The following is a 16,884-nucleotide window of genomic DNA, read 5'->3' as shown; positions in this document are numbered from 1 at the left end:
TTTGAACAAGCAATTGAAATGAAAAAAATTGAACTAGAGGCAGCAGGAAAAGAAAGGGAGGAAGTGAGATTATTTCAAAGAGAAATGGAAATGTGAAAACTTGACCTGCAGAGGGAAAAGTTAGCAATGGAAGAGGAGGAGAAGAAAAGAGACAGAGAGTACCAACTTAAAAAACTGGACTTTAAAAAAAGACCTCAGATGCCGAGGAGAGTTCTGATGATGAAAAAACCTTTAACCTAAAACCCAGTGGGGAAATGTTTAAATTTGTGCAAACTCTTCCGAAGTTCGAAGAGAGGGATCTAGAGGCGTTCTTTATGTCATTTGAGAAGATAGCTAAACAGATGAAATGGCCACAAGAAAACTGGACATTGCTTTTACAGTCTAGGTTAGTGGGTAGAGCTCATGAGGTTAACGCTTCACTGTCAGAGGAAGCGTCAGTGGATTATGAAGTGGTTATAAAGGCTATTTTGAGTGTATATGAGTTGGCTCCTGAGGCATACAGGCAGAAATTTAGGTATATAAGGAAACAGCCTGGTCAGGCTTATATTGCGTTTGAGAGAGTAAAATAAAGTGAATACAAGCATCAAAGGTAGAGACAACATATGCAGCTCTTAGAGAAGTAATTCTTTTGGAAGAATCTAAAGATTCAATTCCTTCAGTAGTGAGAACTCATGTGAAAGAACAGAGAGTTAAAACGGTAAGACAAGCAGCAGAGATAGCTGATGACTATGAGTTAGTTCATATATCTAAACCTTTTTTTTGTCACCCTTTTAAATCAGAAGAGGGTAGAAAGTGGGAAGGTGAAAGGAAGGTAGGTAGTTAGGGAAGAGAAGATTATAGTTGGATATTCCCAGGAAGTTTTTTTTCTCAGACTAAAAAGGAAAGTGCTGAGGGTAGAAGTGACATTCAAAAATTGAGGCGCTTTCATCATAATAAAGTTAGGCACACAAAGTCAATGTGGTGGAAATTGCAGGGAAAATCTGTTATTATTGGGATGCGGAAAGGTTCTGGAAGTAAAAGTACTGTGGGTTCTTAGGTTCAGACACAGGAGAAACCAGTGGTTTGTGTACAAGTAAAAGCAGGAAGAATCAGTGATAGGTAAAGAGGTGGGAATGTGTTCATAATTTACCAAAGGGAGTTCCAAGGACCAGGTTGCAGAAATGTTTAAAGATTTTGTATGTGAAGGGAAGGTCTTTTGATATGTACAGGGTGGAACAGAAAGATATTAAAATTTTAAGAGACACAAGGGCTATTCAATCTTTAATGTTATGGGGTAGTGATATTTCTTGTTCAGAAGGAGTATTGCAGGGACAGGTGATAATAAGTGGGATTCATAGAGATGCTAAACCTATTCCATTGTGGAAAGTAAATTTAAAGAGTGAGTGGAAAACAGGTGAAATGATTGTTGAAGTAGTGGAAAAATTGCCCATTGCAGGGGTTCAATTCATTTTAGGTAATGATATAGCTGGGTCACAAATGTGGATGATGCCTGTGGTAATTGAGCAGCCTGTAGAGGCATTTTCAACAGAATTGTTGCAGAAAGAGCATCCTGGATTGTTTCCAAACTGTGAGATAATGATATCACAAGCTCACAGGTTGAAACAGGAAGAAGAGGAAGTTAAAAGGCAGGAAAAAGGTGTTGAAGTTCAATCTTTGATAAGATTGTTCAGGAAGAGAGAATGGAAAAGAATGCAGCTGAAGTGTTTAGCTCAAGGCAGTTGGTAGAGTTACAGCAAAAGGATCCATGATCTGGTTAAGAAGAAGAGAGAGGTGTATAGCAGGTATAGGCAACAAGGAGCAAATGAGGTACTTGTAGAGTATAGAAAATGTAAGAAAATACTAAAGAAGGAAATCAGGAAGGCAAAAAGACATGAGGTTGCTTTGGCAGATAATGTGAAGGTAAACCCGAAGGGTTTCTACAAGTATATTAAAAGTAAAAGGATAGTAAGGGACACAATTGGTCCCCTTGAAGATCAGAGTGGTCGTCTATGTGTGGAGCCTCACGAGATGGGGGAGATCTTAAACAGTTTTTTTGCATCAGTATTTACTCAGGAAACTGGCATAGTATATAAGGAAGGAAGGGAAACAAGCAGTAGCGTCATGGAGATTAAAGAAGTGGAGGTGCTTGCTGCCTTACAGTGAATAAAGGTAGATAAATCCCCCGGGCCTGACATGATATTCCCTTGGACCTTGAGGGCGACTAGTGTAGGAATTGCAGGGACCCTGGCAGAAATATTTAAAATGTCCTTAGCCACGGGTGAGGTGCCAGAGGATTGAAGGGTAGCTCATGTTGTTCCGTTGTTTAAAAAAGGCTCCAAAAATAAACCAGGTAATTACAGGCCAGTGAGCCTGACGTCAGTAGTAGGTAAATTATTGGAAGGTGTTCTGAGAGATCGGATATACAATTATTTGGATAACCAAGGGCTGATTAAGGATAGTCAGCATGGCTTTGTGCGCGGTAGGTTGTGTTTAACGAACCTTGTAGAGTTTTTCGAGGAGGTTACCAAGAAAGTAAATGAAGGAAAGGCTGTGGATATTGTCTACATGGACTTTAGTTAGGCCTTTGACAAGGTCCCACATGGGAGGTTAGTTCAGAAGGTTCAGACACTTGGTATCCATGGAGAGGTTGTAAACTGGATTCGAAATTGGCAGTGTGGGAGAAGACAGAGAGTGGTAGTGGATGATTTCTTCTCAGACTGGAGGTCTGTGACTAGTGGTGTGCCTCAGGGATCTGTGCTGGGACCATTGTTGTTTGTTGTTTATATCAATGATTTGGATGATAATGTGGTAAATTGGATCAGCAAGTTTGCTGATGACACTAAGATTGGAGGCGTTGAGGACAGCAAGAAAGGCTTTCAAAGCTTGCAGAGGGATCTGGACCATCTGGAAAAATGGGCCAGAAAATGGCAGATGGAATTTAATGCAGAAAAGTGTGAGGTGTTGCATTTTGGAAGGACAAACCAAGGTAGGACATACGCAGTAAATGGTGGGGCACTGAGGAGTGCGGAGGAACAAAGGGATCTGGGAGTTCAGACACATAATTCCCTGAAAGTGGTGTCACAGGTGGACAGGGTTGTAAAGAAAGCTTTTGGCATACTGGCCTTCATTAATCAAAGTATTGAGTATAGGAGTTGGGATGTTATGGTGAGGTTGTATAAGACATTGGTGAGTCCAACTTTGGAGTATTATGTGCAGTTCTGGTCATCTAACTACAGGAAGAATATCAGTAAGATTGAAAGAGTGCAGAGAAGATTTACTAGGATGTTGCCGGGTCTTCTGGAGTTGAGTTACAGGGAAAGATTAAACAGGTTAGGACTTTATTCCTTGGAACGTAGAAGGATGAGGGGCGATTTGATAGAAGTTTACAAAATGATGAGGGGTATAGACAGAGTAAATGCGAGTAGGCTCTTTCCACTTAGATTAGGAGAGATAAACACGAGAGGACATGGCTTTAGGGTGAAAGGGGAAAGGTTTAGGGGGAACATTAGGGGGAACTTCTTCACTCAGAGAGTGGTGAAAGTGTGGAACGAGCTGCCATCTGACGTGGTAAATGCGGGCTCACTCTTAAGTTTTAAGAATAAATTGGATAGATACATGGATGGGAGAGGTCTGGAGGGTTATGGACTGGGTGCAGGCCAATGGGATTAGCGGAATAATATTTTGGCACAGACTAGAAGGGCCGAATGGCCTGTTTTCTGTGCTGTAGTGTTCTATGGTTTCTATGGTTCTAAAGCAGTTATATCAGACTGCTTACTCAGAAACAGAAGTAGAGTGTATTCGAGAATGTTATTACCGTAAGGGTAATGTGTTAATGAGAAAGTGGTGACCGTACCAAGTTTCAGCAGTTGAAAAATGGATGGAAGTGCATCAGGTTGTTATACCATCTGGATATAAAAATGAAATACAAAGAATAGCTCATGAAATTCCAATAGGGGGCCATTTAGGAATTAAAAAGACACAGGCAAAAATACAAAAATATCTTTATTGGCCTGGATTGCATTGAGATATAGTCAAACTCTGTAGAACATGTCACACATGTCAGGTGATAGGGAAACCATAAGCAGTGATTAACCTGGCACCAAATCAAACATTTGAGGAGCCTTTTACTAGGATCTCCCTAAGACTAAAATTAGTACTTGTTGACAATAATGGATGTGTCTACATGGTTTCCTGAAGCGATATCTTTGATAAATATTACAGCAAAGAGAATTGTGGAAGAGTTGACTAATGGACATGCAAGCACCTGAATTGAGAGATACTCAGGGCAGGAAAAGGATGAGTGAGCTATCAGGCTGGGAAATGCTCAAGATTGTTAGGAGAAAAGCAGGTAGAACTGAGAAGGTGGACAGAACTGGAGTGGATAGGTGACTGGGTAGAAGATTGGGAAGCATATGGGTGGTAGGCTAGCAAGTAAAAATGGAAAAAATGCATTCATATACACCTTTCATGGCCACAGGGTGTCCCAAAGCACCAGTGAAGTAATTTTGAAATGTAGTCTTCCTTTCCATCATAAGGTCTGAAGTGGAGATGTTCGCTGAAGATTGCACAATGTTCAGCACCATCCACAAATGGTGGAAACAGACCATATCCATATGCAATAAGATCGGGACAAAATTCAGGCTTGGTAAGTGATAAGTGGCAAGTAACATTCACGCCACACAAGCGCCAGGCAATGACCACCTCCCATTGACATTCAATGGCATTGCCATTGTGTTGTGAATCCCCCACCATCAACATCCTGGGGGTTACCATTGCCCAGAAACTGAACTCGACCAGCCATATAAATATCGTGGCGCAGGTCAGAGGCTGGGAATTCTTCGGCAAGTAACTCACCTCTGGACTCCCCAAAAACTGTCCACCATTTACAAGGCTCAAGTCAGGAGTGTGATGGAATACTTTCCACTTGCCTAGATAAGTGCAGCCCTAACAACACAAGAAGCTTGACAACATCCAGGACAAGGCAGCCCACTTGATCCACCATTGACGCACAGTTGCAGCAGTGTGTACTGTCTACAAGAGGCACTGCACCAAGACTGCTTCACCAGCAACTTCCAAACTTGTGACCTCTGCCATCTAGAAGGACAAGAGCAGCAGCCACATGGGAACACCGCCACAAAATTTTAGCCAATCAACCATTTGTGCCTCATGATCGTGCCCTGAAGTAGGCCACTTTGAGATGCCAGACCCAGAAATGTGACACTTTCAGGTGTGACATCTTCAAAGGCATGAAGCAATGGCTGAGCGCCAGATGGAGAGTTAACAACTCAGGTGGTCAACTTTTTTCCTACAGCTCTCACCTTTTGCCTTACATAGTCTATTCACTACAGAAGAAATCAATGTTTACATTCATATATCATATTATCCTAAAATTAATAGCACAACATGCCAACCCAACAGTAATTGTTGTTCTCATTTTTCTAATTACAGCCATAAAATGGAGGCATTGCTGACAATGATTAACTAAGACAAAGCTTAGTTTGATTTAAGTAACACTGTATATCACTTTCAGTGTAGAGTGGGTCTAAGTTACTTATAAGTACGGTTTTATATTCCAATTCAATTTCGATAAGCAGACTTTCCCATTCATTGAACCACTCGAATACTAAAGCATTGTTAAATTGCTGTGCTTGGCTAAAATGAATACTGACGAAAACAAGCACAGAAGTAAAAATCCCCTTAATTTATCTTCGTCATGCACCTGGAAAACCCCCAAGGATTGTCCAACAAGACCTCAAACAGGGTTATCAGAGATAAAGCAAACTCAAGTCTTTCTTTGTTCACAGGATCATTCCTTTTCTGAAACAACAGTTATAATTAGAGCAAAGGGGATATACACATTTGAAGGCAATACACGTTTAAACATGCACACTGAAACAAACGCCACTCTATTTCGGCCTGGGAATGAGGTAAAGAAATGATAATCCAATGTTTAAAAAGCACCATCATCCAGCCCTTTCGCTTGCCTCTCTGCACCCAGTGGGGAATCTTGCTGTATTCCCCTTTGACACTGACAAATATGGTAAAAAATGCTAATAAGCTGACGACGTCAGCGAGGCCGCGGGGGGCGAGGGGGAGGGGCTGAGTGGTTTCTGAGGCTCCAGTGACTGGGGAAGGAGACTGTGAGAATCATGGCTGGGGTTGTTGCTCGTTTTTCCAAAGTTTTCTTCAGGGAAAACTTTTCCAAAGCCCTCATTGCATCGAAGAGTTTTCAGTGGCCACGACATGTTTATACAATGACGGGTAGGTGGAGCTGATGTTGGTTTGTTGGGATCTGACCATCAGTTAAAAGCTGGATACGCTGCAGCAGGTTGGAGTGGAAATTTCCACTCTGCGATTCTGGGGTTTTGCGGGGAGGAGCTGCTTTTGAGTAGAAAGATAAACAGCTGGTCCGCATATTGATGTGAATGCGTTTACCAAGTGATTTGAAACACTACGCTGGATGTTGGTTGGAAATGTGACGGAATGTGAAATTTTAATCCTCTCGAGCGAGTCATGCAACATATCTTCAGGGAGGGCAACATATTGCCGTTTCACTGGTCATAAAGTTAAAATGTCAAAACGAAAACATCGGGACAATGCATTCCCCGGCTCTTATTTTTAAAGCGATCGTATATGAGCTTTTCCTGCCGGCTCGAACGGAGTGAGCGGTCAGGAATTATTTGGGACTAACTCGAGAGGAGGGATTGGCAAATGTAGGATTTTTTTTTTATTTTTGTTTACTTTGAAGCGACATTCTTCTGAGCTGGTCTGGGTCAAAGCAGAGAACAAATGTATCTGTCTGTACTTAAAAGTTGAAATCCTTGGATGCTCGCGCTAATCCTCGGATGCTCGCGCTGCTTGAAAGATGCCTGGGAAGATTTGGTTTGACATACGGGATGGTCAGATCAGATCAGATCACTGTTTCCCATTCAACCTTATCTTTATATTGTTGGGTAGAAACCCTCCTCACGGCCACACCTCATAAATAGGGAGGAGAAGGTACCTGCAGCCGTCATGTGTTTTGATCGTAAATCCAAAACTTTTATTGTTTGACAAAAGTATAGTGGGAGTTGAAGTTCCTAATTAGCCCTGTATGATGTGATCAACAATAGCTCCCCCAATATACACAGCACAGCTATCAGCCTTGGCCCTTGGTCGGCGGTAGCGTTCGCACCCCTGTCCCTGAGTCAGAAAGCTGAGATCCAGTTCAACTCCAGAAAATGGAGCACATAATCTAGGCTAGTAAGGGGAAGGCGGTGGTATAGTGGCATTGTCATTGGACTAATATTCCACAGACCCAGGGTAACGCTCTGGGGACCCGGGTTTGAATCCCACCACTACAGATGGTGAAATTTGAATTGAATAAAAATCTGGAATTAAGAGGCTGATGATAACCATGAAACCATTGGTTTGGTTCACTAATGCCCTTTAGGGAAGGGAATCTGCTGTTCTTACCTAGTCTGGCCTACATGTGTGACTCCAGACCCACAGGAATGTGGTTGACTCTTAAATGCCCTCTGAAGGGCAATTAGGCCAGCGATGCCACATCCCATGAACAAAAAAAAAGGCACTGTACACTGTCAACCCTGCTGTCTTGCAAGTATTAAACCAAAACACGATCTGACCTCTGACCTCCAAAAGAACATTAAAAATAGGAACTGGAGTAGACCATTCAGCCCTTTGAGCCTGCTCCACCATTCAATAAGATCATGGCTGATCTTCTTGTGTTTCGATTTCCACATTCCCAGCTAACCCCGATAACCTTTGATTCCCTCGCCTAACAAGAATCTATCTACCTCTGTCTTAAAAACATTCAATGTCCCCGACTCCACCATCAGAAGCAGAGAGTTCCAAAGTCGCACAATCCTTTCAGAGAAAAAAATTCTCCTCATCTCTCTCCTAAAAGGGTGATCCCTAATTTTAAAACAGTGCCCCCTAGTCCTGGACTCACCCACAAGAGGAAACATTCTTTTGACGTCCACCTTGTCAAGGCCTTTCAGGTTCTTGTATCAAATCAAATCACCCCTCACTCTTCTAAACTCCAATGGAAACAAGTCCAGTCTGAACCTCCTCCAATACATTTACATCCTTCCTCAAATACGGAGACCAAAACTACACACTCTATTCATGGTGCGGTCTCGCCAATGCCCTGTATAACTGAAGCATAACACCCTTACTTTTATGTTCAATCTCTCTCGCAATAAAGGATAGCATTCCATTAACCGCCTTAATTACTTGCTGTACCTGCATATACTAATTTTTTGTGACTCATGTACTAGAACACCTAGATCCCTCTGCACCTCAGAATTTTGCAGCCATTCTCCGTTTAAGTAATACTCTGCTTTTTTGTTCTTCCTGCCAAAGCGAACAACTTCACATTTTTCCCACATTAAACTCCATTTTCCAGATCTGTGCCCACTCACTCAACCTTTCTATATCCATCTGCAACCTCATGTCCTCTTCACAACATACTTTCCTACCTATCTTTGTGTCATCTGCAAATTTAGCTACCATGCCTTCACTCCCCTCATTTAAGTAATTGATGTAAATCGTAAAAAGTTGAGGCCCCAGCGCAGACTGCTGTGGGACTCCACTCGTCATATCCCGCCACTCCGAAAAAGACCCATTTTTGCATACTCTCTGCTTTCTGCCAGCCAGCCAATCGTCTATCCATGCTAATACGTTACCCCCTACACCATGCACTTTTATTTTCCGTAATAACCTTTGATGTGGCACCTTATCAAATGCCTTCTGGAAATCCACGTACAGTATGTCTACAGGCTCCCCTTTATCCACCACATATGTTGCTCCTTCAAAAAGCTCCACTAAATTAGTTGAACATGATTTTCCTTTCACAAAACCATGCTGACTCTTCCTGATTGCCTTGAGCTCTTCTAAGTGCCCAGCTATAACCTCCTTTAATGAAGCTAACTGGCCTATAGTTTCCGGTTTTCTGCCTCCCTTCTTGAATAGAGGGGTTATATTTGCTACTTTCCAATCTGATGGAACCTTTCCAGAATCTAGCGAATTTTGGAAAACACCAGCGCATCAACTACCTCATTAGCCACCTCTTTTAAGACCCTAGAGACCCGGAGACTTGCCAGCCTGCAGCTCCATCAAATTGCTCAGTACCGTTTCCCTAGTAATTTCAATTTCACCAAGTTCCTCTCTCCTTTTCACGTCCTGATTTGCAGCTATTACTGGAATGTTTTTTGTATCCTCTATAGTGAACACAGAAGCAAAATATTTGTTCATTTCTTCTGCCATTTCCTTATTATCTACTGTTAGTTCCCCACTGTCACTCTCTAGAGGACCAACACTCACTTTACTTACTCTTTTCCTTTTTAAATACCTGTAGAAACTCTTGCTATCCATTTTTACATTTCTAGCTAGCCTTCCCTCTTCCTCTAATTTCTTTCTCCTGGCTAACCTTTTAGTCATTCTCTGCCATTCTTTATATTCTGACCAATCATCTGTCCTGTCACTCATTTTTACAAAGTCGTATCTTTTCTACTTAAGTTTGATGCTTTCCTTAACTTCTTTAGTTAACCACGGATGGTGGGCCCTCCCCTTAGAATTGTTCCCTATAGTAGGAATGTACTTATTCTGAATACTCTGAAATACCCCCTTAAATGTCCTCCACTGCTTCTCTATTGATCTATCCTATAGCCTAGTTTCCCAGTTCACTTCAGCTAGCTCAGCTTTCATCCCCACATAGTTGCCCTTATTTAAGTTTAAGATACAAGTCTTAGAGCCACTCTTCTCCCTTTCAAACAAAATGTAAAATTCAATCATTGTGTTTGCTGCTACCTAGGGGTGCCTTTACTCTGAGGTCATTAATTAACCCTGTCACATTACACAATACCAAGTCTAATATAACCAGCTCTCTGGTTGGTTCCAGAACATGCTGCTCGAAGAAATTATCTCGAAAGCATTCTAAGAACTCCTCATCCAGGCTACTACTGCCAATCTGATTCTTCCAATTTATATGTAGATTAAAATCACCCATGGTTATTGCCGTCCCTTTATCACAAACACACAATATTTTCTCTCCAGTACTTTGTCCTACACTGTGGCTACTGTTAGGGGGCCTGTAGACCACTACCGCTAATGACTTTTTTCCCCTACTATTCCTCATTTCCACCCAAAGCGATTCCACATCCTGATCTCCTGAACTAAGGTCATCTCTAACAATTGCACCAATGCGCTCTTTGATTAACAGTGTTACCCCTCCATCTTTACCTAACTTCCTATTCTTCTTGAATGCCATATACCCCTCAATATTAAGGACCCAATCTTTGTCTTCGTGCAGCCACGTCTATGTGGTTGCTATCAGATCATATTTATTTACTTCAATGTAGGCCATCAATTAATTTAATTTGTTATGAATGCTACGCACATTCAGATAGAGAGCCTTCAGTTTTGTCTTTTTGTTACCTTTGTAACATCTAGTCTTGACAGTTGATGTATTCTTAGGTTTTTTCTCTCTGTTCCTTCCTGTCACTCTCTGACCCTAATTTCTAACGTTACTATTTTGCTGTCCTGTCTTGACTCTACACCTTGAATTGTTACCTCTACCCAAGCTTAATCCCTCACCACTCTTATTTAGTTTAAAGCCCTCTCTACTTCCCTCGTTATGCGATTTGCGAGGACATTTGTCCCAGCATGGTTCAGGTGCAGACTGTCCCAACTGTAATGCCCCCACTTTCCCCAGTACTGATGCCAGTGCCCCATAAACTGGCACCCAGTTCTCCCACACCAGTCTTTGAGCCACACATTCATCTCTCTAATCTTATTTGCCCTATGCCAATTTGCACATGGCTCAGGTAATAATCCAGAGATTATTACCTTTGATGTTCTGCATTTCACTTTGGTACCCAGCTCCTCATACTGGCTTTGCAGAACCCCTTTCCATGTTCCACCTATGTCATTGGTACCTACATGGACCACAACATCTGGATCCTCCCCATTCCACTGCAATTTCCTTTCCAGCCCTGAGCAGATGTCCCAAACCTGGCACTGGGCAGGCAACATAGCCAACTGGAATCTTGCTCTTTGCTGCAGAGAACAGTGTCAATCCCCCTACTACTCATACATTCCTTTTTGACTAAGATCAAACAAGGTGTTTTGTGAAAATTGGCTATGCTACCTTTCCCTACATTACAATAGTGACAATGCTTCAAAATACCACCCCTTCCTGTCCCTCGGACCCCATCCTTTCTGCTAATCCCAGCCTTGCCGTGTATTCACCATACCCTCTGACCTTCCCCTCTCTGATACTGAATGTTCTATACTCAGCAAAGGACTCAGTTTCACCCCCTTACACCCTCACCTCAATGAATTTCAGGCTCGGCATGACCCAGAACTCTTCTTCTCCGTGCTCACTTCTTTGGGCAGCGGCATAATGGTATTATCACTGGACTAGTATTTCAGAGACCTACAGTAATTCTCTGGGGACCCGGGTTTGAATCCCACCATGGCAGATGGTGAAATTTGAACCCAGTAAATATCTGGAATTAAAAGTTGGATGATGACCATGAAACCATTGCCGATTTACGTAAAAACCCATCTTGTTCACTAATGTCTTTTAGAGAAGGAAATCTGCTGTCCTTACCTGGTCTGGGCCTACCTGTGACTCCAAACCCACAACAATGTTGTTGACTCTTAGATGCCCTCTGAACAAGGGCAATTAGGGATGGGCAATAAATGCTGGCCTAGCCAGTGATGCCCATATCCCATGAACGAATAAAGAAAATGTGTCCTCCCCCGGTTCAATGGATCCTTTCACCCGCCTCCAATATTCTCCCTCTACCTGGACCCATCCCTCTAGCCTCTTACCTGCTCTTGATCTTTTAATTAAGAACTGTCGGCATGACATCGGCCTCTCAATTTCTCTGCTCCCCTCACCGACTCCAACCTGTCTCCTTCTGAACTTGCTGCACTCCGTTCTCTTAGATCCAACCCTGACTTTGTTATCAAACCCGCCAACAAGGGTGGTGCTGTTGTCTGATGTACTGACCTCTACCTCGCAGAGGCTGAGCGCCAACTCTTAGACACTTCTTCCTACCTTCCCCTGGACCGTGACCCCACCACCGAACATCAAGCTATTGTTTCCAGGACTGTCACTGGCCTCATCTCCTCTGCAGATCTTCCCTCCACAGCTTCCAACCTCATAGTCTCCCAACCCCTGACAGCCTGCTTCTACCTCCTCCCCAAAATCCACAAACAGGACTGTCCCCGGTAGACTGATCGTTTCGGCCTGTTCCTGCCCCATGGAGCTCAATTCTTCCTATGTTGACTCCATTCTCTCTCCCTTGCCCAGTCTCTTCCCATCTACATTCGCGATTCCTCTGATGCTCGTCCCAACCGCCACCTCTTCCCCATGGATGTCCAATCCCTCTACACCTCCATCTCCTACCAGGATAGTCTGTGGGCTCTCCGCTTCTTCCTCGAACAGAGGCCCAAACAATCCCCATCCACCACCACCACTCCTCTGTCTGGCTGAGCTTGTTCTTTCACTGAACAATTTTTCCTTTAACCTGTCTCACTTCCTCCAAATAAAAGGTGTGGCTATGGGCACCCACATGGACTCAGTTATGCCTGTCTTCTTGTGGGGTACGTGGAACGTTCCTTGTGGGGTACGTGGAACATTCCTTGTTCCAGTCCTACTCAGGCCCCCTCCCACAATTCTTTCGGCACATCGATGACTGTATTGGTGCCACTTCATGCTCTCACCTGGACCTGCAAAAATTTATCCATTTTGCTTCCAATTTCCACCCTTTTATCACCTTCATATGGTCCATCTCCGACACTTCCCTTCCCTTCCTTGACCACTCTGTCTCCATTTCTGGTGATAGACTGTCTACCAATATTCATTACAAGCCCACCGACTCCCACAGCTATCTCGAATACAGCTGCTCACGCCCTGCTTCCTGTAAGGACTCCATCCCATTCTCTCAGTTCCTTCACCTTTGTCGCATCTGTCCTAATGATGCCACTTTCCAAAGTAGTGCTTTTGGCATGTCTCCATTCTTCCTTAACCGAGGTTTCCCCGCACTGTGGCTGGCAGGGCCCTCAACCTTGTCCGGCCCATCTCCCACACCTCTGCCCTCACCCCTTCCCCTCCCTTCCAAAACCATGATAGGGTCCCCCATGTCTTCACGTTTCACCCCATCAGCCTCTGCATTCAAAGGATATCCTCCACCATTTCTGCCAATTCCTGCATGATGCCACCACCAAACACATCTTCCCCTCACCCCCTACCAGCATCCCAAGTTCTGTCCGTGACAACCTAGTCCATTCCTCCATCACCCTCAAAACCACATCTCCTTCCCACGGGACCTTCCCATGCAGCTGCAGAAGGTGCAACACCTGCACCTTTACCTCCTCCCTCCTCACCATCCAAGGCCCCAAACACTTCTTTCAGATGAAGCAGCGCTTCACTTGCAGTTTGGCCTACTGCTCCCAATGTGGTCTCCTCCACACTGGGGAGATCAAATGCAGACTAGGAGACCACTTTTCCTTCGCTCAGTCTGCAAGCATGATCCAGACTTTCCTATCGCTTCCCATTTCAACACACCATCCTGCTCTCATGCTCTCATGCCCATCCTTGGCCTGCTGCAATGTTCCAGTGAAGCCCAACGCAAACTGGAGGGACAGCACCTCATCTTCCGGTTAGGCACTTTACAGACTTCTGGACTTAACATTGAGTTCAACAACTTCAGACCATGAACACTCTCTTCTACCTTTACCCCTTTTTAAATCCTTTATTCACATTTATTTTTATTTATTTTATTTATTCTTATTCATATATTCACTTTTTTTTATCCTTTCCCCCCAAACACCTCTCCCCCCCCCACCGCCACCACACACACACGCACGCGCACACACACACACAGGGCCATCTGTCACTTGTTTTTATGTTGCTCTTTCACAGAGTGCTGACCCTTGTTCTGCCATTAGCACATTCTGCTTTTCTTACCTTTATGCCACTATCAGTATCTTTAGTCTTCCCCACTTCCATTAACACGCTCTTTGTCTTATGTCCATGACATCTTTGCCAATCTCTCCTTCGCCCCCACCTATTGCTGATCTATTTTGCTTCACCTGCTCCATGCCCCCCCCCCGCCCTAAACTGTATAAAGTCCATCACATTTCTACTCTTTAGCTCTGAAGGAGAGCCATGTGGACTCGAAATGTTAACTCTGTTTCTCTCTCCACAGATGCTGCCAGACCTGAGTTTTTCCAGCATTTTCTGTTTTTACTTCAAAGTACCTCATTGGCTTTGGAATGCCATAAAACATCCTGAGGTTGTGAAAGGGTGTACATAAATCCACATTCTTTCATTCTGTTCCAGTCAGGCACTACCTAATTTATATTTGAAAAGTCGTATGGGCTTGAAATGTTAACTCTGTTTGTCTCTCCACAGATGCCGTCAGACTGCAGGTTTTTCCAGCGTTTTCTGTTTTTATACCTAATTTATACTGCCTGGCTCCATTTACAATGTCCCCGCTCTGGAGAAAACTCTGCCATTAAAATTGGAGAGCACGATTAGGTTCGCCTACATTTGGTAAACACTAAAATCAATACTGAATGTGATGTAGAAGTGCTCAGAAAGTACTCCCTGAGTTTTTTAAAACCGATTTGACACTGCGGTGTCAAACAAAAGTGCTGTAAGACTGACTCCTTCAGGGCTTTCAGACAAATGAGAACAACATGTATATTCTATGTTTAAAAACAAGTGTGTAACATTTTGGAATGTATAAAAGAGATGCCTTAAAGCAGAACTCTTGATTTGCCATATTTGAACAGCCAAATTTGCAAACTTTTTTGCAAATTGTTTTTCATTTGTTTTCCCTTTGGAAAATTTACAAGGTGCTAACTGGATGAAGAGTTTTCACTTATTCCTTTACTCTTACATTGGAAGTAAAAACATAAGGTTTCCCATATTCATGTTTCCTGAAGGAAGAGCAGAATGTCAAACAGATCAGGTTACACTACACCAATAAACTATCCTCCAAGCCACATCTATAAACTGGTGCCAATAATGCCTCAAAATGTTGGCCACCGATAGGCATACACACTAAGTGACTGATACACTGTTTGAAAAGCCAGCGAAGTGATTTCTATCCTAGTAGAAAAGAGTGACAAATGTAATTCTGGTTTGAATGGCAGGATTGTCTCAATTCAAGGGGATGATAGCTGAAAAACATTTGATCCCAAGGCAATGTGTTAATTATTTTTATACATGTGTCTTGAGATTGTATAAAACTATAATTCAAAAATAATTCTAGGAAGATACACTCCAGAGTTGTTTCCATTGGTTAAAATGTAAGCCTTGTTTTTGAAGTCTGATTCTATTTATTCCTCACCACAAACCAGATGTTAATGTGCCTCATGATTAAAGCATCAAAAAATTAATAAATTGCTTGAAAAACTCAGAATGTAATATCTAACCTTAGATTGATTCTGCGATTGGACAATACTTGCTGAATAATTCCAAGTGTGCTAAGAATTACGCTAACAACCAATTTAAGATTATCAGTTGGGTTCGCAATGTGGCTCACTTATGCTTGCTAGAAGCTACATATATTCATACACAAGGACCTGTCCTCTAGAGGCAAAAGAAACATCCTCAGGCATTGTGCCTTTTTTGAATTAAGTAAAAGCATGGATGACAATAGTTCCATGGTTCATTCTCCATGGCAATCAGAGCTGACTTTTCAACCAATCAGCACCCTTTACTCATGCAATATAAATTGTTTCTCCTTTTGAAATTTGGTATTCTTGCATCTGTCCTGATGAGTGCAAGATATAAAGCTTTGACAGCATGTCTTTTTTTTTAGCAGTACTCAAGTTCTGTACTACCAAGCGACTAAACTAACAGATAGTGAATCTCTGGTTGAAAAGTGCCAGCCAGAAGCCATCAGTGCACATGAACTTTAAATCTGCACTTGAGGACCATTTGATTCAGCCAACAGTCAGTAAATGAGCTTCACCACTTGTGTAGCCATAGGAAGACTTGCAGCTGCAACATGTCCCTACATCACCTGTAGAGATCACTGTTGACAACTGGTTAAACCCTAGGTCTCTTGGTATGTTTCTTCATAGGATCATAGAGAGTTTTGGCACAGAAGGAGGCCATTTGGTTGCTCATGTCTTTGCTGGCCCAAAAAGAGCAATCCAGCCTAACCCCACTTTCCAGCTCTTGTCTCTTGACCTTGAAGTTTACAGCATATCAGGTGCGTATCCAAGTACTTTTTAAAAATAATGAGGGTTTCTGCCTTTACCATTCTTTCAGGCAGTGACTTCCATAGCCCCACCAGCTTCTGGTGAAAAGGTTTCTCCTCAACTCTCCCCTAATCCTTCTACCAATTATTCTAAATCTATGCTCCCGGTCATTCACCTCTCTGTTGAGAGAAATAAGCCCTCCCTATCAATTCCTTTGAGGCTTCTCATAATTTTATACAACTCAATTGAATCTTTCCTCATCCCCCTCAGCCTGTTGAATCTTTCCTCATAGCTAAAATACTTCATTCCTGGCACCATCCTCATTAATCTCCTCTTTATCCTCTCTAGTGTATAACATCCTGTAATGTGTTGATGAGAATAACACTTTATCTGTGGCCTAACTGGAGTTTTATACAGCTCTAGCATTACCGCTCTGTTCTTATATTCTATGCTTTGACTAATACAGGAAAGTATCCCGTATGCCTTCTTATCCACCTATCTACCTGTCCAGTCCCCTTCAGGAATCTATTGACATGTCCTCCAAGGTCCCGCTGTTCCTCTACACTTTTTAAAAAATTCACTCATGGGATTTGTGCCTCGCTGGTTAGGCCAGCATTTATTGCCCATCCCTAATTGCCCTTGTTTAGAGGGCATTTAAGAGTCAACTACATTGCT

At 42.9% G+C, this 16,884-nt stretch overlaps 1 protein-coding gene and 1 long non-coding RNA gene across 2 annotated transcripts in view; both read left to right on the top strand.

Annotated features, from left to right (window-relative positions):
* The first annotated feature begins 6,074 nt into the window (after nucleotides 1–6,074).
* Nucleotides 6,075–16,884, top strand: part of msrb2 (methionine sulfoxide reductase B2) — a 47,125-nt gene continuing 36,315 nt past the window's right edge. The window contains exon 1 of the mRNA XM_078538223.1: nucleotides 6,075–6,240. Coding sequence (XP_078394349.1) covers nucleotides 6,129–6,240 — 112 coding nt within the window. The 5' untranslated portion in view covers nucleotides 6,075–6,128. The remainder of the gene's footprint in view (nucleotides 6,241–16,884) is intronic.
* Nucleotides 6,523–16,222, top strand: LOC144678452 (uncharacterized). Its single transcript, XR_013576100.1, has 3 exons — nucleotides 6,523–6,692; nucleotides 14,408–14,548; nucleotides 16,090–16,222. It is a non-coding gene; the product is annotated as an uncharacterized LOC144678452 (long non-coding RNA).

The sequence above is a fragment of the Cetorhinus maximus genome, chromosome 3 (genome assembly GCF_964194155.1).
Source record: "Cetorhinus maximus chromosome 3, sCetMax3.hap1.1, whole genome shotgun sequence".
NCBI lineage: Eukaryota > Metazoa > Chordata > Chondrichthyes > Lamniformes > Cetorhinidae > Cetorhinus > Cetorhinus maximus.
The sequence above is the reverse complement of the archived record's forward strand: the minus strand, read 5'-3'. Positions and strand labels throughout refer to the sequence as shown.